This window comes from Porites lutea, chromosome 7 (genome assembly GCF_958299795.1).
Source record: "Porites lutea chromosome 7, jaPorLute2.1, whole genome shotgun sequence".
Taxonomy (NCBI): domain Eukaryota; kingdom Metazoa; phylum Cnidaria; class Anthozoa; order Scleractinia; family Poritidae; genus Porites; species Porites lutea.
In genome coordinates this window covers 14,771,822-14,786,821 of record NC_133207.1, presented here as the reverse complement: position 1 = coordinate 14,786,821, position 15,000 = coordinate 14,771,822, and the positions used below count along the sequence as shown (strand labels likewise).

Sequence of the window (15,000 nt, the reverse complement as noted above, 5' to 3'; positions counted from 1 at the left end):
TTCCTTGACAAGTCTCCCCATTCAAGCACTTGTCGAGGAAAAATCGTTAGCTATTTACATGGCCGAGAAAATTGGTTTGTGTGAAAGGAACTTTAACAGCAACAAAAAAACGAAACAGTCGACCAAGTTAAATCCAACTTGTTTTTCAAGCTTTCTTCATCCTCCATTAAAGCCTTGCTAAAAAAAAGAGCAACCTTTGCAACAGTCGAAGAAACACAATAACCAAACAATGATACCTCTTCTCTAAAATTTGCTGTTGTGTTTAGTTCACCTTTCGTGCGTCAGTTCCAAAGCTCCAGCTAATCTCCCCAGGCTGAAGGGCGTTTCCCTTCTTGATGTACAAGTTGAACCGGTTGTGGTCTAAATTCGGACCAGTTAATTTTTCCCTGGGCTTGGAAATAATGAAATTTTCCCGCGCTTGGCAATAGTTGCATGTTTCCGATTTCTAAGAACTGGTTTCATCTTCTCTTGCACTAAGCAACTCTCACATAGTTTCCGTTTTGAAAGATACCTAACTGTGAAAACTGGCTTAATGTTTTTCCAACTATGTTAACTTACCTCCACCGTTTTTGAAACACATATAAGGAAAGCGCCAGAAGTTGCCATAACCGACCGCAAATCCAACACAAGCAAAAACGAATTCAATTTGTCTTCCCCAGTGCTCTCTTTCAGCAGGCTCCGGTCTAATCATTCCAGCAAAGAATCACCAATAGCTACAATAGCTCGGTCACAGCCCTACCACGCAGGTTAAAAACCCTGCGTTGAAAATACAACCTTGCTGAAAAAAAGCGTTTTTTTAACAAAAAATGCGTTCGTTATTATTGCTTTCAATGGGAAAGTCTACGCGGTAATATCCAAAAATTAAACTTACCGTTCGAAAATTACTTGGTATTGAAGCTATCAAGAATCTTCAGATGCAAAGATAAGATAAGTCTCCTTGTTGTTAGAACTATTATGGTCATCGGGTAAATCTTCTATAGCAGTTTGTTTATGCCGGAATTACAAAATACGAAGCTTAGCAAACATCCTCACTACTGAGGAAGACCGTGTGACGAAACAATTACTTACCGCGCGCGTTACCATGGTTTCAGTCTCTTCTCCCTCATTGCGTGCTTCGTGATTTCATGTTTTGCTTGTTGCTTTTTTTTATCTACGTCGTGAAACTGTTTTACTTTTTCTTTTGAGCTATTTCAAACTGTTCAAACAAAAATATACATGATGCATGATATGTGTCTATGTATGATCAAAGTATAAACGTACCTATAAATCTTAAATTAATCTGAATTACAGTCGAAGCTCTCTACAACAGCCACCTTGGGGACAGAAGAAACTGGCCGTTGTGGAGAGATGGCCGTTATGGGGAGGTGGGGGGAGGGGTGTAATATGACACCTGCTGTGCTGTTTTCTTTTTTTTTGGGGGGGGGGGGGGGTGGTGGGTGGAGTACAACATGTTTATTTTCCAGGTCCATGCTTACTGTACCCTACAATGGCAATCCAATCATAAATGATCATAAATTTAACGATTATTCCACGAGTACGCGTTGGATATGAGATGGTATACAGTCAGCTATAATCATCTCATATCCAACAAGCGCGAGTGGAATAATTGTTTTATAAAAACGCGCACAAAATATCGCGAATTCTTATTTGTAAAAACAACCGTTTTTCAGCCTGTTTTTAATTTTGAGCAGACGTGTACAGTTACCATATTTGGAGATCATGGTATAATGGCTCATATACCATGATGGCTAAGCTAATCAGGGCTCTAGAATTGCATTATCCAATGATTCAGTTTTTAATAATACAGATAGGAGACACAATGAAACTTGATGAAGTATCGAGCTGCTCGTCAAATTTTTGTGCGACCTGCACTGATGCCGTGCTCAAGATGTCGCTCCAACCAAGTCGAAAATAAAAACACGAAAGAAAAAAACAGCAACAATAAACAAATAAGACTGCGGCTACAAACGATAATTTTGCCCATTTTTATTTATTTATCGACGCGTTTCCTTGGGGAAGGCGACTTTCACGCCCGCGCTTGTATTCGCCAGAATCGCCAAATCTAGCGACTACTCCTTTTGTAGCGTAAGAACCATTAAAAATAAAATTTACCAAAAAAACATAACCGTTCTTACTCTCGGCCTGAGGTATATTCTAAGAAAAAAGTACTATAATTACATTTAATGTTACATTAATCTTAAATTAATTGAAAGACGCAGTCCTGCGGTAAATCAAGGACACGCCATACGGATCAAAGTCGTTGTATAGAGGTCTAAAGAAGAGTCAATGTATGGACTGTCCGCCGGGACAAAAAAAAGTGGCCGTTGGTGAAGGTTCGACTGTAAGTCAGCGTACGACACGTTCTGTGCAAAATTGACTAAAATAATGAACAACGACAATAAAGGGTGGGTTTGGCGATGGAAATTCACATAGATTTGTTGTTGTTGTTTTACATGGGAAGGTACAGTCATAAGTTAAACCTCTAAGGAAAAACTAAGAAGCGTGGTAACCATAGTAACGAGGTCAAGGTAAAAGGGGAAATCGAGCGCGTAATAATCATATCGAAATTCTAACAAACAAAAGTATTTTTGTTTGAAACGCCTTTTAGTCTGATCTCATCGCAGTTACTCAAAAATCGTTCTCGATTCACAATATATAAGGCCTGTATAAGGCAATTCATTTTTGTTGAAGTTTCTGTTGACTTCTTGCCAGAAACAGCAATGATGGAGGTTATAAGCAATGTGTAATAACTTCCAAATTATCTTACACAGTTTTCAAGAATCAAATGCATGCATTAAAAATTTGATTTTTAAGCTAAAAAAATAAATCCTACATTTGTAAATGAAAATCACAATTAGTTCTTTCAAATATGGAATTCTTAAAAGCGTACATATCTGACGCGATTATTATACTTTTTTGGTATGCCTAAACGTAAATAAACTATCACCGGTTTATACGAATTTAAAAGTTGTAAGAACTGGTGACACGCCTGAGAAAGCAGCCTACATTTAGCGAGGCCACCACAGGTTTTCCCGCGAAATGACATCAGAGGAACGTACGGAGAAATTCCATACTGATGACACGTCACTACCCAGATCTGGGAAGTGCTCTGATTGGCTCATAATTTACTTCACCCAATCAGAAGCACTACCCAGATCTGGGTAGTAACACGTCATCAGTATGGAATTTCTCCGCGCGTTTCTCTGACGTCATTTCGCGGGGAAACCAGTGGTGGCGTAGCCAAATGTTAACTGTTTTCTCTCTTTGTAAATTTTCAAGTTTTCACATCAATATTACGGAAAGATAGTATATGGTATGTTGGGTTCTCAACCTATGCTAATGAAGCAAATTGGTCAACAAAGATTCGCCTTTACTCTTCATACATCTGAAAAATCTAGCGATTATTCTTTGAAATCGAGGTGAAAAGCGGAAGTAGATCCCCAAAGCCGCTATTGACACGAGGCGACCTCGACAGCATCAGAGGGAACCACTGATTTTTATGCGTGAAAAATTCGCATATAGGAATGAACAGTACATGCACAAAACTCATATCTTTACAGAATTTCCATAGCGAACCATAGTTGACCGTAGTTAAGTTGGATTAGAAACGCCTGGTGTAGACAAGACGCTTTCAAACCGTATACTTGGGCTTTGGTATGTCTTTTGAGCCCTCCTCCATTTAGTTCAAGGAAAATATATCGGCCTTAATGGCCTTGGCACTTAAAATTTGCATAAGCTGTGAGCAAGCTTTCTAATCTAACTGTTTGTAGGTTAAAACACACTCGGCGTTCGTCACTTAACATGCTCAGCAAAGCTCTGTATAGGCCCTTTGCAGAATACGGTCACATGGTACAAAAACACCTTTCTGGATAACAAACGACGCAGAGGGACAAGAAAAACAAAGAGATTACTTCATTAAAAGAGCTATTATCCTTTACTTTCAAGGTTCGATTGCATCGTTAGCCATTTAGGGAGGTGCTTTTTGTACCACGTAACCGTATTCCATATTCCATTCGAATCTAGGATGTTGCAGTCACTCAGCAGCACGTGGTGTAAACTCATTAGCGATTGTCTTGTTCTCGGATTTTGGCTAAATGTCGTAGAATGCTTGTAGACTTGTTAAGTTAAGTGAATCAAAACTTCTCTCCGTCAAACACAGCTCTGACACATCAAGCTGGCTTATCATTCAAAAAGACGTACGTTACACCAAGAGAGAGACGCTTTGCCTTCTTGCTGAATTCTTAGGAAATTCATGCTCAAAATATCAATCTGATCAACAAAATATTAATAATAGCTCGTATAGATTAGCGACATCGCGTAACCCAAGATGTCTAACACTTGAGATGCGCAATATTTTTACCACTTTTTAGGCTATTAAAAGATTTCCCCTTTCGATTTTCGCTTAAAACGCTGGTGTTTTAAGATTTAAACAGCGGAGTGAACCACAACCACGTTTTTCTGCTGTTTGGATTTGTTTTCATTCACATCCTCGGCTTGCCTTCTACTTCCGTTTCCGCTTTTGATGGAACAGGTTCTAACGGAAGAAGTTTTCTTGAGGCTGTTGTCCCCAGTAACGGTTCTTCCAGAAGTGCTCCTCCTACTACTGGATCTGTATGAGGATAATCTGCTCCAGATCGGCGGTTGCCGCACCTTGCAGAGCAGTCGATGCCCAATGTGGCGAATGGTTCGGATCATTTCGTTATTCCGACATGCATACACGAGCGGATTGAGCGCGCTGTTGCTATAGTGACAGAACTTGACGAACTGAAGGACGCGGTCGGTTCCCAGTGAGGGAGGGAGATATTGCGGATAGTATGTGCCAATCACCGTGACGACAAACAGCGGTAACCAGGCAACCATAAATAATCCGGTGATAACAGCAAGAGTTACCGACAAGCGGAGATCCTTCTTGAAAGCCTTCCTTTCCGATCTATGCTTAGCAATTGGTTTGCAGCGCGCAAAGCAGTATATTGATAAATATGCAACACAAATTATGCTAAAGGGGACAAAAAAGCAGGCCGTGGTCATAAGAAGCGTATATTCCTCTCTCCAACGGTTATACTGAAGTGGCTGCAGAGTCGCCACAGTGGCCGCAAAAGTCCACGGAATTATTATCAAGACGTAGAATACTTTGATTGACAGTGTTCTGTGGCGTAATGGCCTGGCGATTGCGTGACATCTCTCGATGCTGAGAGAGGTGAGTTGAAGTATTGAAGCAGTGCCGATAAAGATATCAAACGTTATGTAAAACTGATAGACGGTGAAGCTAATGGGAAGATGATTGTGGAGAGATATGGTGATATTCAGCCAACAAGGTATCGATACAAAACCCACGAGGATATCGCTTGCAGCCAACCCCATTACCAACTTGTTGGTAGCCGTTCGAAGCCTCTTGTTTACAGTAAACGCAGTCAGCACCAGGCCATTTCCTGATATGATGGAGGTAAGTAGAATGGCATATAGAGTAATCACTACTGCCAGCTCGTTCCACGAAATTTTATCCAAATACATAGTGACGTCGTCCATTTTTGTCTGGTTTGGTTGACTCATTACTCTTTCGGCAGCCGGGCAATTCAGTTGTCAATCAAGACTGTGTTTAATCCTTTAAAAAATAACAGATAGATATAACGGTGAGGAGTTTTAAAACCATATATAATGATGTTGCTAACACAGGGAACGGGGAGAGGGAAACGATCACGGGGAACAGGAAAATGAAAAATGGGAACAAAACCTAACCTGAACACTAGCCCTATTAGTAACTCCATTTCTACTTATTATCTGCTTTGTTTCCATTTTTTATTTTCCCGTTCTCCGCTCCCCGTTCCCCGTTATACATCCCTAGACGGTCTTCAAACAAGAAATTGTATACAATGTGAATTCTTGTTACTTTATTTCTTCGTAATTCGAGACGTATTTGAGCGAATTTTGTTGAGAAATGGAGGAAACAATACTGATAATAAGATATGACTTTGGGGGTTAATTTTTGAAATTTGTTGAACCAAAACACTAAACAACTGCACAGGTAACAGATCTCTAGTTCAAGTGTTTAATTTAAACAGGGGATTAGGTTTAACCGCATTGTGGATAAAGGACATTCTGTCGGTCACTTCTATTTCTTCTGTCTCCGTTGTATTTTTGTCTGTAGGCATTTGTACATTATGCTAGCATTTTTTCGAGCATTTTAGTGAGGCAAAAGCATTGAACATTATTCGAGCATTTTAGTGGCATTTTCCCCGGAAAATTAATTTTTCCGAGAAAATAAAATAGAAATTAACTTTTTTCAGGAGCCTATGCCCCATGAGCTCCTGCTTTTTTAAACAAAACTAGAACCACTACGTGGAACTTACCGGGGCCCAGTGGAACACGGGATTGCATAGATATAGTTTACCCCTTGCACCCCTCCCCCCTCCTCTGTGGAGGCTAATACTTAGTCTGAATTAACTCATGCAGAAGAAAAGCAACAAAATGCATGAGAAAGGAGGATGTTGTTGGAAGTTTGTTCAGTGTTATTACAGCTAACGGTCTGTGTTATAGTAGTGTTTTTAGTAACACTGTGATGTCAATAAGTGTGATCTTTATAAGGTTTTCATTTGTTTTTAAGTTTGAGTGAAAAAGCAAAAATCACTGACAGTTTTGGGTTGAATGGTAATGACAAAGTTTGCAAAGAAGTTTGTTACAGAATTATGACAATTTCACATTTTCTTAAGTACGTTATCATCAGGTTTATCATTGAGATTTATTAATCACATTTATCTATTTTTTGCGAAAACACTGTGAATTTGAAATGATAACAGACATAAGACATTTTTGAAATAGATCTTTGTGGTCATGGATTGTTGTCTTGCACTGTAAAAAATGTCATCCAGTGTTATATATAGACATAATAAAATGCTTATTTATTGATGACTGAGTATCATTTGTTAATTCATTGCAAATTGAAATGGAGGCACTTGTTTGTAAGGCAGTGGTTGATACATAGTAGCATTCATCAATATGACCTATAATAATTGTAGAGGAAGTATTTCTTTCCTGAACTGGGTAAACAGTAGCATATCTGCAACTGCTTGAATGATAAGTGCATCAGCCCATGTACCTTGAATACACATATTATTCAGATATCTTAGCCATGAATTTTCGGTATTGCTCTCAATAAATCTCTCTGGATTGTCTGTCATAAATTGAACCCCAGCAGTACGTATATGCATATGATGGTTGCTATTGCCATATAATTGATGTGATACAGATCTAAAGAAACAATCACCTGCACCGCCAACATCTTTTGATTGTAAACAAAGTGCACCTAATCTTGACTGCATTAAATTCTCAGAGGAAATAGGAGAGTTCAACTGCATTGTTGAGCTGTGATTTTGCATAGAAGGTCTAATTATTACTTCATGATGATCAGTGTTGTATTGAGTAGGTCCTGGATTCTTCTCAACATCTTTACTTAGTTTGAAATTCACATAATTGGTCATATGACTCACGCAATTGCAAGAAAACAATGATAAGTATCGACGTGCTTTACATTTTAGTTTCATTGTCCTGTGATAATGCCTGCTAAAGAAAGACAACAAATAAGCTTTCTTGGGTATAGCCATTTTATTTAAGTTAATTATCTTTGGATCGCGTTTGTTATTACATTTATATCGTGCATGATAAAGTTTTCTCACCTTATTAACATAGCGATGGAGCTTTGAAGACTTCGGTATGTCAATCATTGAAATCTTTTTGAAGACAAATTTTGATAAGTGTTCGCTTTGATTCTCGATAAATTTCACGATGGAAGGTTCACTCAATTTCTCGATAAGTTTCACGATGAAAGGTTCACTCTTAAGTGATCGCTCGTAAATTTGTCTCTCCAAATATTCACTCTTCAATTTTCGCTCATAAACTAGTGCATCGTAAAGGTTGGGGAACGTGTCGTTCCCCAAAAAGCTATAATCTTTCTCTTAACTGTCCTCCATGCCCCGTTCTTTTCAAAATGGCGGATGATTTCAATGAGCCAGCGATATATCTCAGTCAGCGATATATCCCTAACAATGTAACGTTGAAAAAACGGACCGTCTGCATTTTAAGACCGGTGCCAGCCTTCGGCTGGGCCCCGGTAATGAAGACTAAAATTCAAAATTCACAAAAAACCTAATACAGCTGGTTTTTTTGGCTGTATTTATGAACTTGTACACGTTGTCGTTGTTACTTGCAACACTTTCACGTTTTTGTAAGTGTAAACTTTGAAATTAATTTAAAAAACCGTTTGTATAATGAGCATTATCCGAGCATTTTAGTGACTTTTTGGGGGAGACCGAGCATTTTAGTGGGAAAAATGGAGCATTAAGGTGGAGCATTTTAGTAGGGAAGGAAAAGCATAATGTACAAAAGCCTATTTTTGAGTTGTGAACTGAGCAATTGCATGTTATCGCTCAAGCTTTAACTTATTGTCCTTTGTAAAGCCTTGGCCTGGAAAGACTGAATTCTTTTGGGTAGCCACACTTAAAAGGACATCCCTTACGTCAACGTAGCTATATCCTTATTTAAGCTCGAAAACGCCTTGAAGAGCTAGTGATTACTGTCACTAGATGACTGTTGCAAAAATCGGCAAATGAGTGGCAGGCAAACCAGATAATTTACACACTAAATATCAGTTGATCCGCCGCTCAGCAGCACAAATCGACGTACAAACAAGTAATCAATTTACAAAATTGAATTTGTGTTGCACACCTTTCTACCTTTCGAATCAAGAGCCTTTACCGTGATAAACACAACCAAAAACTCAAATAGTCTTATAGGCAGCGCCCCTCCTTCCATGGAAAGGTTCCTTTTGAACGCAAACACTACAGGATCTCATCTACTTAATGTTAAAACTACATTGCTCTCTTTGGAAGAAAAACGATTATTCTAAATAATCACAAAAGATGTAAAGACAACTAACGCTTGTGCACAGACCCTCTAAGCAAATGTTTTGTAGCTCGCTCCTTTTAAATTTCGAGCTCAAGTAGATAGCATGGCTGATAACTGTCCGCGAAAAAACAGTCGTTGGTTCAGTTGGTTGCCGGGAGAAAACAACCGATGCCAAGAAACAGTTGGTTTTTCATGGACAGATCTTAATCTTTCTTCTTTCTTCTTTCTGATCTTAATCTTTCTTCTCCGCCATTCTCTCGCCATTCGCCATTCTGTTTTTCACCCTGATTCGCGCCCAATTGTCAAAGGCTTCGTGGAAAAATTACTTTCTGTATAAAGGAAACAATGCTACCACGCGAGCGGAAGAGAATTATTTCGTTTCGATGTGTGTTTCACCTTGGACACCTTGTATTCTCGATCTCCTAATTAATCGGCAAACAGAAAATGGACCGGCACAGAAACACAGCCAGTAAGGAAAAAAAGTGAGAAGAAAATGCTCAAATGGTAATGATATAAGGAATATCACAGTGAGCACTAACCTTACGGCACTTCTTTGTAGCGTGACTTCAGATCGAAGAATTGTGTTTAACAATGAAGTCAATGAATATATTTTGTCTTGTTTGCAATCTGTTTTAATTGATAAGCTTACTCAATATCAATTATCCAGTGACCATTGATCACGAACTAATAGATCAAGTGATTAGTTTGAAGAACAAAACGACAACAACAGCAAGAAAAAAAACAAAGAAAACAAGAAACCAAAAAAAAAGAAAACTATAATGATGTCGGCCGGCACACCGAGACTGCACTTTTAAAAGAAATCAGTTTTTGTTTCGATCTGTATGTAGAAGAAACCGTTCAAAAAAAGACTTGTAACAGGCTCCTGCTATTTATCTTGCCAATAAATACATTCTGGCTTACATTTCCAAGATCCTGTTTGCCTTTTTCATTATTTTGTTATTATCTTTTAACCTAAACTGCTTGCGGAAGAAACACTTCCGTCTGCAAGAATTCAGACATAATATATATAATATAATAAAACAAAAAGAAAACGCCGACAATTTTTCTTTCAAACCCATAGGAAAGTTATTGAAAACTCCGTATCGATCTTTAAGTGTTGAAAAAGGTGTTTTCCTGTTTATTTCTATTCATTTATAGCGTATGAAAAGAAACAAACAAAGAAAGTCTCCTCTGGGTAATGCAGAAGTTTGAATCACTGGCCTGATCCCAATTCACGTTACGTTGAATTTTTCCGGAATTTTGAAGCGTATTTTGAAGCGAACAAGTGTTTCGTCAAGTACTCAAATGGTTTTAAAGTAGCTGGAACTTTTTCTTTGCAATGCGTGCTCTTATTGGCTACTGCTAGATGATAAGGCATTTGAAATTGAATCTGCCTCTATTACTGAGTGTCTGAGCGTCTGGTCGGTGATCGCAGCAAATTTGTACATAGAAACAGCTATTCAATGTTTTCCCGACTTTTTTCTTACCCTTATTCTCGACTTTTTCCTCGGCCTCGTTCGCCAGTGATTGTTGCTATAGCGTAGATAGACTTCAACAGTACCTTAATGCTGTTTTCCATGTGACCACAACGATCGCTGGCCGTTTATTATTTTTTCCGTTACCTAGAACACAGCCGTATGAAAACCACTCTTTTCTCGCCGGTTTTGTGCTAATTAACACAAAATTATGATATGGTGCCTTTGGCTGCCATAGCTCAGTGTTATTACAGTAAAACCTTCACTCAGAGCTTCGCTTGGTTCCGCATCTTAAACGTCGAAATTATGTACTCAAAAAAATATCTATTATTTTCCTCAAAACTTGTTATTTGCTAGACGAAACGTTCTTTTGATGCACGTAAAGCTATTGAACTTGGTGTTTTGATTAGACATTCGAAATCCTTAGACCTGTTTCAAACGTCCTGCTACTGCTGTTCCGTGTCGCTGACACGACTGTAGCACAACTTGGTCTAAGACGTCGAATATAACTCAGTCGATAAAAATGGCTGTTACAGAAAACAAAACTTGAAAATAATAAAAAGCAATTTAGTGAACTTTTAAAATGTATTCTAATGTATCTATTATTTATGAACTGAGTTCGACACGGCAGTAGCACGACGCTTGAAACAGGCGTTACCAATAAATGACTACAATTCTTAACTTGCGAAAAATAGTATTCAACGGGAGTAAGAAAAATTGCTAACTAATAGTCACTCTGTACAATACTACCATAATACTGCTGTGACGAACCATAAGACAGTGTCTCTTAGAATACGTGTTACCGTTCCCCCAATAGAATAAGTTTGTTGCGTTGGAATGAACTTTTTTTTATGGGAACTACAATCCTGGTCAAAAGGTTTTGGGATCAGTACTTCCCCCTTTTCACGCGTTTTTGTATGGAATTTGTAGCTACCGGCAATACACACTCGTAAACCGGCCCTAACAAGGTTTCTCCCCCACCCCCCTGGACAAAGTTAAGGTCAATAACCTGTGCAAGCTATATAAAAGGCGTTTGACTTGTAACACCTAACACTGTCCGGGGGAGAGGGGTTAATTTGAATTGCATTTTCCTTACATGAAAGACCAAGTGTCCCAAACGTTTTGACCAGAATTGTACTTAACTCACTTGCGGATCCTTACTGATTTGCCTGGAGCATACACTCCTTTTCAGTCTCTTGTGTTGTTACATGTCTCGCTAATTCACTGCAACACCTACTTTTATATCAGCCAGGAAATCATCTGCTTAGTGCAAACTAATTCTGACATAAGTCTTCTCTGATTGGTTGAAATACCCTGATTAGCATGTCACCTTCGAGATAAATACTTTGTCAAAAATGATCTTTCTGTCTGAGTTCTCACTATTAAGCTTAAGTCATCTGGCCAACTCAAAACAAGGAGAGCAATCTAAAAAACAACAAGCTATCTGCTAATATACAAACTTTCCAAAGAACAGAAAAAAAGTACTAAAATTACAGTTTGAAAATTCTGGCTTGTTGTCGATTTCGCAGAGCTGTGAGGCGTCTAGTCGCAAAATGATTGGCTAAAACGTTTCCATAAATAAACTACTTAGTAATATAAATAAGTGATATCGAAAAACCCATTAGGCAAATTAAAAATGTAGCACGCAATTCAAAGCAGAATTTAGAATAAAAGGTGTTCACTTCTAAAAACACCTATAAGATCATTGCCGTCTAATTAAGAGCTATTCACTACCATGAATTCGGTAAAAAAAAGCAAGAAAACACGAAACCTGAATTGATCTGAGAAAACAACAAAAACGATAAAAAATGAGTAAGGTAGTCATTTTCCGGAAAATACCGGTGAAGGGTCAAACCGAGGTCAAAATTGTTAAACTGGGCGATATTCTAAGCACAATCAAGGCTTTGTGATCTGTCGAAAACCTTAATTAAACACTGTTGTATGAATAGTAGTGGTACAGCAGAAATATTAATACTAATTTAGCTGAAAATATAAATGCAAAGAAGGTCATCGCAATTAAAGAAAACTTACGCAGTTGCGAAAAGAAAGGCAGAAAAAATTCAGGCTAGCCAGGATTCGAGCCCTGACATCTGCGATGCTGGTACAGCGCTCTAAACAATTGAGCTAGCAAGACAACCAAGAGCTTGCCATTAGATTGGTTCGTAATATCAGGGGCTGATATCAGGGGCGAGAACGCGACTTATTCTGACTGATTCCTTCCTTCCGTGGTTCAAATGTTTGAAATTCTTGTATTCATCATTTAACTAAAAAGTACCCGAGCAGCAAGAAGTATTACTGCGGAGATGCACGAAAATGGGACATCTGCTTTGCACGGAATTCATGTTAAGAGAAACTTTCTATCGATCATCAGTTATACGCATAAGCTATGAACTGCGAGTAAAGAAAATAACTTGCTAAAATAATCGACAAGAACGCTTAAAACAACTTTACTACAAACACGTACCACAGCAGATACAATCCCAAACACCAAACAAAATTCCCTGAATAATTTTAAATCCAAACATTCGCACTACGAACATTTTTCATCGCTTTTATTTCCTAACGTACCATTAATTCCACCAATAGGATACGTTTTACCATTGGCTCTACCAGTAGGATACGTTGTACCATTATTTCCACCAATAGGATACATAGAACCATTAGTATAACCAATAAAATTCGTTGTATTATTAGCTCCAACAATGGAATACGTAAAACCATTAGTTCCACTAATAGGATTAGTTGTTCAATATTTTGAATAGACCCAAAGCGCGAGCTCACGAGCATCCGGGCCAATCTTTACACAGCCTTGAAAAGCGTTGTCTATGGGATGTGACTAGAGTGCAATTAAAGGATGCTCAAACTACCAATCCTCTAGAGGTCCGTAGAATCGAATTTGAAAGTGAGAGGACACGACTGTTGTGGGCCGATATCCCTCCCCCCTCCCCCCCGCCAAATCTTGAAATTTTAAACAGTCAAACCCCGTTCGGGCACTGAGGGGGTATAAAAAGTGTCTGTATTTATAACCTGGTTGATCAGTCTAGACTTTCAGAGACACAGCAAACTGTCCGTAAGAACGGGGTGTCCATATAAAGTGGGTGTCCGTAAGCCGGGGTCTCGCTCTAAAGCAGACTGGACCATTTATTAAGCACTTTAAGATATAGTTTATTTCCACTTACAGGCTATCTTCAAGCAATGGTTAACATGTATTGTAGTAAAAAAAAAACCTATGAACTGCTCGGTAACGTAAAATCGCCCCCCCCCCCCCAAACATAAGCCCCCTGTGGGCTGGTAATTGAAAAATTGCCCTCAAATACAAAGTAAAACAAAGCAAAAACGGTAAATTTACTTCCAACTATAGGGCTAGCCCAATCGATTTTGAAACACAAATTTCCCTTCGTAGATAAGCCCTTCAAAAAGGGCCTTTGAAAAATATAAGCCTCGAGGCTTATTTTCGGAATTTTACGGTATATAGATATATACTCGCATTTCATGTCCTGTAACTTTTTCCACAGTTTTCAATGCATTCTTTACTGATAAAAGTGGTTTCAGTTTCTTGGCCTTTTTTAGAATGTTCGTGCAATTTACTTTTCCAACTAACTGTACCAAACTGAAGCTCAAATGATACCAAATCTGGTATGTGTTCTTATACACCCCGATTTGGAGGAGATATGTAACCAGTTAAGGATTCCGTAAGTTCAGGATTTACACACACTATGGAGTAGTTGTTCACGATAGATTCGTAAATGATATCAAGATTCAAGACTATACTCAAGCATACCTTAGTCCCCAAAAACGAATACTTTCTTAACTAGTGGGATCTTTGGTAGATTTCAGGATGCCGTTTAAAGCAAAAAAAAAAATGATGAAAATGCCCGAAGTTTCGTAACTATCGTGGCCAGTACGTTTTCAGTTTATGTTATATTACGGCAAAGGGCAGGATGCACACTTGTGCAATACAAAAATATTTTTACAGCTGTCAGGAAGGAAAATCAAAGTAATCGACTAACCTTTCGCGCGGCACACTGATGAAAAGTGCTAAGCCTGGTATCGGTAGATACATATAGTACTTTCACCGATAGACTGATGCAAATGTAAGGTTTCGTATAGTATGTGAGGTTTTTTTTTTTTTGAAAGACAAGGAGCTAATTATAAGTGCCCATCTGTACGATAAATTGTAATAATTTTTCCAGCAGAATTCAGAGATGTAAGTAAAAGATAATCAATCAAAAAGATTCGACAAACGACGGATGTGGCCTCATATAGACACATTCGTAAAAATGCTATATGGGCTCCTCCTTGACCCGCTACTCGAACTCGCGCGGCTCATTGACGTAATCTTGTACCTCAGAATACTTTTAAGACTTGATTTTGAACTTAAAACGCTGGTGAAGGTCAGATGTATGCATATTATGTCACCGACTTTATAATTTGTTTTAATATTTGTAACAGCTTGAAAGACGCTCGCCACTTCTCAAGTCGAATCACATTCGTATAGAGATTTCCTAAAATCGCATGCAATTATTCCCACAAACGAAAAGCACTTTGATTCAGAGAAGAGAATTAAAGCAAAACAAAACAAAACAAGACAAAAAATCCATAAAATCCATTACAAGTAAACACTTTT

The 15,000-nt window shown here is 38.4% G+C and overlaps 2 protein-coding genes across 2 annotated transcripts in view; both read right to left on the bottom strand.

The window, feature by feature from the left end:
* LOC140944131 (sodium- and chloride-dependent GABA transporter 1-like) overlaps positions 1 to 772 on the bottom strand; it is a 12,227-nt gene extending 11,455 nt beyond the window's left edge. The window contains exon 1 of the mRNA XM_073393254.1: positions 559 to 772. Coding sequence (XP_073249355.1) covers positions 559 to 691 — 133 coding nt within the window. The 5' untranslated portion in view covers positions 692 to 772. The remainder of the gene's footprint in view (positions 1 to 558) is intronic.
* Positions 773 to 3,268: 2,496 nt separating this feature from the next.
* LOC140943824 (histamine H2 receptor-like) lies at positions 3,269 to 9,523 on the bottom strand. The gene is made up of 2 exons (XM_073392936.1): positions 9,438 to 9,523; positions 3,269 to 5,602 (listed from the first exon to the last, which is right to left on the bottom strand). The coding sequence occupies exon 2, from the start codon at positions 5,548 to 5,550 to the stop codon at positions 4,426 to 4,428; it is 1,125 nt and encodes a 374-aa protein (XP_073249037.1). The 5' UTR covers positions 5,551 to 5,602; positions 9,438 to 9,523; the 3' UTR covers positions 3,269 to 4,425.
* Between the last annotated feature and the right edge of the window lie 5,477 nt (positions 9,524 to 15,000).